The sequence below is a fragment of the Xyrauchen texanus genome, chromosome 4 (genome assembly GCF_025860055.1).
Source record: "Xyrauchen texanus isolate HMW12.3.18 chromosome 4, RBS_HiC_50CHRs, whole genome shotgun sequence".
NCBI lineage: Eukaryota > Metazoa > Chordata > Actinopteri > Cypriniformes > Catostomidae > Xyrauchen > Xyrauchen texanus.
In genome coordinates, this window is record NC_068279.1 from 57,021,505 (window position 1) to 57,029,725 (window position 8,221).

Genomic DNA, 8,221 nt, shown 5'->3' on the forward strand with positions numbered 1-8,221 from the left:
CCAACCCTTTAAATTCAAGGTGGTCCACAGACCGGGGGCGCAGATGGCTGCCGCCGACTTCCTCTCCAGGAATGGGGGGGAGCGGTCGGCAGGCCGGATGGTCCATAGTACTACTGTTATACTACTAGTATTTTGTAGCTTTAGCATTACAATACTATGGTATCACCGGTGTACTGTGCAACCCTACTCTTCAGTGTACATTATAAGAAAAGAAGTTGTCTAAAATTTCGGTGCATAAAGGGCAAGGCCAAAAACTTCTGAATGCATGTGATCTCTAATCCCTCTAAAGTCACTGTCTTATAAATTGTCATTTGTCTGTAATGGATATCATGAACATGGGCTCAGGAATACTTTGGAGAACCTTTGCCATTCAACACCACTCGCCCCTGTGTCCACAAATGCATGCTAAGGTTTTACTATGCCAAGGAAATGCCATACATCAACACTGTCCAGAAGCGCTGCTAAATTCTCTGGGCTCTGTTTCAAATGAGATGGAAAGTAGAATTTTTTTTTTCTCCATTAACTAAAATATTATGGAGCTTAGAGTTCCTTGTCACAGTCGCCTTGGGCTTGCTCCTAAAGATTACAACTTTTTTTTGAGGCATGATTTTAAATTATGCTTTTCAAAAAAAAAAAAAATTATGAAAAATTTTGGAATTTTAAGACATTTAATAAACTTTTCTGTAAAGCTGAGTTGAAACTATGTGTAATGTGAAAATAACTATACAAATGAAATTATATTGACTTGAATAATGGAATCATGTTTTGTGCTCCGAGTCCACATTTCAAATCGTTTTTTTGGAAAGAACAGATGTCATGTTCTCCAGCCAAAGAGGAAAGAACCATCCAAAAACATCAAATAAGTTGCTGTAGTGCTTTCAATATAGCACAGGGTGAATAAAACTTACAGATCAAACCTTTTTGTTTAGCATTTAGAATTAGGGTTTTATACAGTATAATGTTAATGACATTATCTCCACCCCCCCCACCCCCCATCTAATTTCCTTAATGTAAAAAATAACTAGTTTTTGTTGTACTTTAGGCAATCTAAATGAAAACACCATAAAGAATAAGAATAAATTGTAAAACATCTATGAGAACTGAGGGAAACATGCTTAATTGTGACGAAAATAATGGCAGAATGTAAACAGTCCAAAAACAGGCTTAATTTTCACTATGCCAAAAAAAATATATAAATTTTGGATTGAAATGTGACATGTTTTTCACAAGAGAGAGCTGTACACAATCACACATTAATTTTTAGATTTAAAAGGCAACATCTCAAATAAGTGTAGAACAGCTGCAGATATTTCAGATCTTGAACGATCAGGTTATCACTCCTGAACACGAAATATTTTAGACCATTTTTAAGATTTACGCAATTCAGTTTCAAAACAAAAATCTATCTAAATTGAATTGTGGAATTTTTAACCAAATTAAATAAATAAATCTTGAATAAATCTAAGTTTGGTTAATTCAATTTTGTAAAAGATCACTCACTTCTTACAAATATCAATTTTATTTAGATTAGCCTACACAAAAATACATTTTCGTATAGATTCAGTTGTTCAGTTCATCTAATCGGCTACTCAAAGAATAATGACACATTTATAATTGATGGTGTGTTTGTAGAATATTCTGCATCAGCAGCACACTGGCAGTTTGGGCAGTTGTTCCCGGGACAGATACAGAACCGGCTGGATGCTGCTGCTCACATCCATGAAGCCGAAGGCGATGTAGTGAATATAACAGCGGAATACATCCGGAGAGAAATAGGCCTGGAACGGAAAGAGAGCCACCGGTGGGAAGTAGTTCAAGACGATGATGGACAGGATGATGATGACCATCTTAAAAGCCTTTTTCTTCACAGGATGTCTTTCATCGCGTCCTGGAGCAGACTGCCGGAGTGCCCACAGAATGGAGATATTACAGAACACCATGAAGGCAAACGTGGCCAGAATCATGCCGGTGAATGCTTTCTCAAAGTTTGGGATGTTTCCGACACACTTCGCTGCAGCGTAAACCAAAGTAACGAGCCACACGACACCGGCGCAAACCGAGCGATGCCGTTTGTCTTTGAGCTCCGTGAATGTGATCGGGTGCAGGACGGCCATGTACCGGTCCATACAGATACAGGACAAGAACAGTGGCGATGAGTCTTTGACCCCGTAGAAGAAGCGCAGCACGTACCAGGTGCTGCTGCTGGTCACAAAGACGATGTTGGCGAGTTCCAGAGGAGGAATGAGGCAGAAGAACATGTCCAGCATGGCCAGTTGCGCAATGAAGATGTCGGAAGTGGACGAGTCGCCTTTATTCTTGTGAATGAGCCACAGAACCATGATGTTCGCCGGGATCCCGAGGAACATGTTGATGAACTGCAGCACCAGGTAGAAGAGTATGACAGCGGGCATGTGGGCACAGGTGGCATACACGGTCTCCTCTGCCAGCGAGGCGTTCAGTGGCCGGTGACTGATGATGATGAGGGAAGCGTTGATGAAGCGGGACATTGACATCGTCCTGTTCTTCTGCCCAGAAATACAAATGAATCACAGTCAGTAATGCATTTATTTTTGAACATGTTTACAGTCACTCAAGTTCTCAAGAAACTTCATCCTGAGATTCATTTCAAACTCTATTGAAGGAGTTCTGGACTCTTCATCACTGCTGTACCTGCACTGTCTGCCTCATCATTATTTCTTTCATCGTTTTGTAAAGAAATTAATTTGCAGGCACAATTCATATTAGTTTACAAAACAAATTAATGATGTTTAAGACTTTAGATTAAAAGGTTTTTAAGATCACCAGACATCTTCCGTCACCTGCTATAATAAAACCTGTTGCACTGCTTGTAAAATGTTCAATATGACACATGCAAACATCATAATGAAACATTGACACACTTATCAAAAAGGTTGTAAGATTAACATTTAGTTAGCATTTATTAATTTAATGTGAATTTCTAATCCATTTTTTAAATCAAAAGTTGCATTTGTAAACATTAGCTAATGCACTATGAACTTACTATCAACAATTGTATCTTTAGTAATTTACATTAACAAAGGATAAAATGCTGTAAAAAATTGTTAATTGTTTGTTCATAACTAATGCATTAACTAATTTGAACAAATGCAACCTTATTGTAAAGTGTTCCTAACTAAACTCATATCTGTGTACATACACGTTTCAATAAATATATATGCAATGAAATGCGACCTCGTCTGAAGCAGAATGAGCTCATGTCTATTTCCCCAACCAACTAGAAGTTGAAAAATAAATACATAAAAAATAACCATTGGATACTTCCAGTGTTATTGCTCAGGAAAAAAAAAAAAACAATAGAGGGGCATGTTGTCACACTATAAGCAGTGAGTTGTCAAAATGAGAACCTGCTGTTTGATTTAAAATGTAAAATCATATCTAAAGTTAAAGAAGCCATACGTTGCATTACATAGAGTGCAAATCTATATTCCAAGTGCATTGTAGGCGATTTAATGGCTTTAAACACTAAAACAATTCTGATACATAAAAAAATTATGCATTGTTTTTGCAAACAGATATTATAATTAATGAATTGTATATAATTACAACATAAAAAGCTAATTTGACAACTTGCCTTGACAAAATACTCTTATCCTGAGAAGAAAGTTTCAATCTACCTTCATTATATAATAATTTGTCTTTATGCCAGTGTAGTTTAATTGTGTTCAAAAATTCTGATGATATTGGAATTTTCCTTTGGTTATAAAATCAGTCAGTATAAATGTCCTAAGCAGTTTTGATCTTATGATTGTTTTATAAAATGTACAAAAACATACAAAACCTCTCTAAGAGAAAACAAGCATTTATTAAATTTAACTTTTGACTCTAAACAGTACATGACAGCCAGCCGCCGTCTCCCCAATGCCACCAACAGAACTACATATAGTAACATAAACTTGTCAGTAAAGCTGAACACAAAAAAATATCTTACCTGTGATGGTACTGAATATGGTATTGATAGGAGTAGTGGCTCATATGAATTTTGTTGAGGGACTGACAGCCCATTTTAAAGTGAAGACACACAACACCTCCAGCACCATGATTCAACACCATCGGGAGCTTCAGGAACCAATGAAAGCAAAGCATTCTTCACTAAAGGCCAATATGGAAATGTGTCCATCGAACAGCTCTCTCACAAACAACTGTTTGCATATCATTGATTTCATGGATCATATAACATATTGACATATTTATTTGCAAAAACTATTTGGATGGTGAGTTAGTTTGAGTTCAGCGGATGAGAATGGTTTAGAGAACGTGTAGTGCAAGTCCTCATCATTAACACTGATTGGCAATGATGCAACTCGCCATTGACTCCTGACGGAAATTTGGTGGTAAACAACTGATGCAACCGTACATCAGTATTCTTCTGAAATTCAGTGTAACAAAGTGTAATTCATTACATGAATGAGGTCTGATGGAAGAATCAGACAAAAGCAGAGAGACGGGCATCATTCGGGTGGTTTTGTTTCTTAACAATAATTTATGTTTTCTTACATTTTGTCCATTTTCATGTGATAAAAGCATTTTTAGTCACATCTTGAGCACTTTGTTCAGGTGTGTCTTCTCAGTAGTTTCAACACCCTGGTTTGTGCGTGCAAATTGTAAAGATCATGATGTTAGTCTGCCCTAAATGAAGAAATTCAGTGAGAGTTACAATATTCTGAAGTATGGATCAAAACATCTTGAGTTTAATATGTGATGGAGATGTGACAGATGAAGTATAATAGTTTATGTAATTCTTTTGTGCTCCTAAATGAGATACTGGGATTTCTGTCATATAGTTAATCTATCAGATCTAAACACCAGAACAGAAGTCTGTAAAATCTGTTCAGAGTTTTGCGTTTAACAGTAACTTGCATATCATGAATCTCCTTCAGATAAATGTTATATTGCAGGACAAAAAAGAATTAATGTCACTATATTAACTGAAATGTTCAACATTGACGGACACGTTCAGTTGTATAATTCTCTTCTGACTCGAAGAAACTCAAAGCTTCAGTGTGCATCAACTGAACACATTAATTGTGTTTTTCTCGAATTCAACAGAAAGTCCTATCATACATCGACAGATACATTAATTCTAAAACATTCATGCTGTCCAGTGATGCAATGGTCCTGAGTACATTTGCATGCAAATGAGAAATATTCAAATCACAGTCAATTCATACGCTAATTACACTGGATGTATTGTAATCATGTGTCTATGACGTCTCAAGTTGAACTAAACACATGGAAATTTGGCAAAATATTCTCATAAACGGACTGGATAATATTTCCTGTGGGCTGGTATGAAGAGTGACATTGTAATGCATATTCACCTAAAGTTTTTTGTAAGAGAAATTGTTAAATTACACAGTAATCGGATTAAAAACTGTGGAGACTGTGAATCAGAATAAAGGCAAACGATTATTACAGTCACTTGAAAAGAGAAAAACTTGATTTAATGGTGATTACACATCTAATATCGTTAACATAAGTGAACAGAACTGCTAATAATGTCTCATAACACTCATTTTCATGCTGTGAAATCTTTATTAACGAATCGATTTTACTATGACCTGAATCAATAACTAAATGAATTAACGTTCAGTTGTTAGCTTTAATTTATCTTGGAGTAAATGTAGGTGTCCTCGCTGATGTTAAACATGTTCATTTGGGAATGAGGAATGACACTGTTTAATCCATAACAAGCTCTTCTCTACATTTATTTAAATACTTTTTAAAAAGAAAGAAAAACACTGCGGGTATACTCTCTGGGTAACTCGTGTCATCAGTGGTTAAATTGGCTTTTGTAGGGAGGGGGAGCCCTTATTTACGGTGAATGGTCATCATTTAAAATCCCGCCGTAAAATGACTTAATGTGTTTTTACACCAAAGGGGCTCTTTTTCCAGTATTAATGTGTAAGTTAGGGTTGAGTAGTTATTCAAACAAAGACAAATACTTTACAATTCACTTATTTTATTATTATTTTTTATTTGTGCAATTTAGAAACGTTGAAGTCCCTTCGCACCTGTATGTTAATGTAACTCTTGCAGTAATTATTTATCATATTCATGCTGCCTGTGTTATTCTGTTGAGTGTTGAAAAACCATTGAGGAGAAACGCATCATGACAAGTTTTAGAAAGAAAAAAAAAAGAGTAAACTCGTCCGCTTTGCGACAAACATTAGTCGTTCTATACATTTTTTTTATTTTATTATTATAAAAACTGAATAATAAATTAACAGGGAAGTAGAGATGGCAAAATAAATGTATAATCTCTGCCTTTATTGAGTTTTGTAATGCCTGATAGAAAAGTATCTATCTTTGAGAGCAATATAATACTTTAGGCAATTGCAGAATAGTCCCATTAGTCACAGATACACTTCAGAAAATTGAGTACACAACTATTTCTGGGCTTAAAAGTTACAACAAACCAAATCAATGCAGAACATTGTATCTCAAAAGCATTACAATGTGGCCCCCTATGCACTACTTAAAGCCTGATGTGGCCCCTTTACCAAAATAGTTACAAATATTAATAATTACACACATCACCTTTACAAATTTGTTTCAGGATTTTACATGAGTAAAAGTAAAATGTTTCAGTTTCATATGAAATAATCTAAAGGTAGAATTATTAGAATTATTATTAGACATAACAGTGGCCGTTTAAAGTTTCAAGATGTGTTTCAGCTAGTATTTATTTTTCATAAATACATTAATTTATTATTATTATTATTTAAGACTATAGCACACTGACCTAACCATGGTAATGAGGAGCTTTTCCTTCTGTGTAATATGTGTATAAATATGTAATATTATGTAATAAATGAGATAATAATGGGCCCATATTAAGTACAGTTTCTGTAGATTTTGACATCAACAACAAAAATAATGTCACATGATGCATGTCCTTGTACCGGAAAACCATGAACAAATCTATGCAACATAAAAGGAAATGCAACCCAGGATACATTAAATACAGGTTATGTTTAATCTATGGCAGGACGACACAGAGGCGTTTCCAGCATTGAAGGACATCCGGGGCTTAGCCCAGACCATTTTATTTTCACACTAGCAACCACTTCCCTGTAGTCCAAAGCTGGTGAGAGGGTATTCTTTGAGTTTTGCTCTGGCTGGGCCTGTTTCTACAGTTCCTAAACCTTCCACTCTAGTACTATCCTCGACTAACTCATCCTCTCTCCTCCCTGAATCATCTGTGATGCAAAAGAACAGATACAGCACATAACTTATTGCAAATCAGCTTCAAACAACTAATTCATCAAGTGCTACATATTTCAAATTGTAGACCAATACCATTGAAGAAGAGCAGATCAGTGGAATTGCCCTTAGATCTATCATGATTCTTGAATTTTCATGTACATTAACATAAAGTCATCACAAAAGAGTTATATTATAGTGAGTAAAGTGAAGCAAAACATTTTTTTTATATAAATAATTTATATTTTTGACATAAATAGTCAAAATCATGTATAAGATCCTAAGTTAAAGCAATACATGAATGACTTTAGTCTAAGTTCATTGACACACCATGGCATCGAACTGTATATAATTCTCCATGTTCATCTGTCAAAATCCTTTCATTAGGATCATTGAGATAAACAATGTTTCACTTTTAACTTTCTCTAAAGTAAAGTGACTGATTAATTGCCAGTTTCCATGCCTGATTCTGGCACATCTTTGCTACCCTCAAAGTGTATATTTCCTACAAACTAATATCACAAAACAAGTCACACATACATTTTATGTTAATGCTTATTGGTTATCCTTAGCGAAAACAACACCTGATAAACAAGAAAATTATACTCCGAACGGGGCTCGAACCGAGGTCTCCGGCGCGGGAGGAGATTGAACTAACCACGAGGACAGAGGCTATAACATATAATAATAGCGGTAGTGGACATCTTGAGGTTTAGTCTACTGTGGGTGAAAGCAAACTAGATGACGATTTTTAGACTTTAAGGACAAAAACAAATGAGAATTCTTACCCACTGACTTCTTTCGGAAATTTTAGAAGCCTCATTTGCTTCATTTTTGCTGTCTTTCCTGCTAACTGCTGTTAACTCGCCACTAAGTAACGTTAGTTGATGTCAGCTCCTCCCCTACCTGCTGCATATTCAACAGAGAGGAATAAACGGAGTCGCCCATAGGCTACCGACAGCAAAGGAACTTATAC

General features: G+C 35.6%; 1 protein-coding gene across 1 annotated transcript; it reads right to left on the bottom strand.

Moving 5' to 3' along the window:
- Positions 1-1,643: 1,643 nt before the first annotated feature.
- LOC127641826 (proteinase-activated receptor 3-like) lies at positions 1,644-2,513 on the bottom strand. Its single transcript, XM_052124658.1, has one exon. It carries the CDS (start codon positions 2,511-2,513, stop codon positions 1,644-1,646), a length of 870 nt encoding a protein of 289 aa, XP_051980618.1.
- Between the last annotated feature and the right edge of the window lie 5,708 nt (positions 2,514-8,221).

Excerpts from the sequence above, each read along its gene's own strand:
- LOC127641826 (XM_052124658.1), bottom strand. The coding sequence starts at position 2,513 with ATGTCAATGTCCCGCTTCATCAACGCTTCCCTCATCATCATCAGTCAC.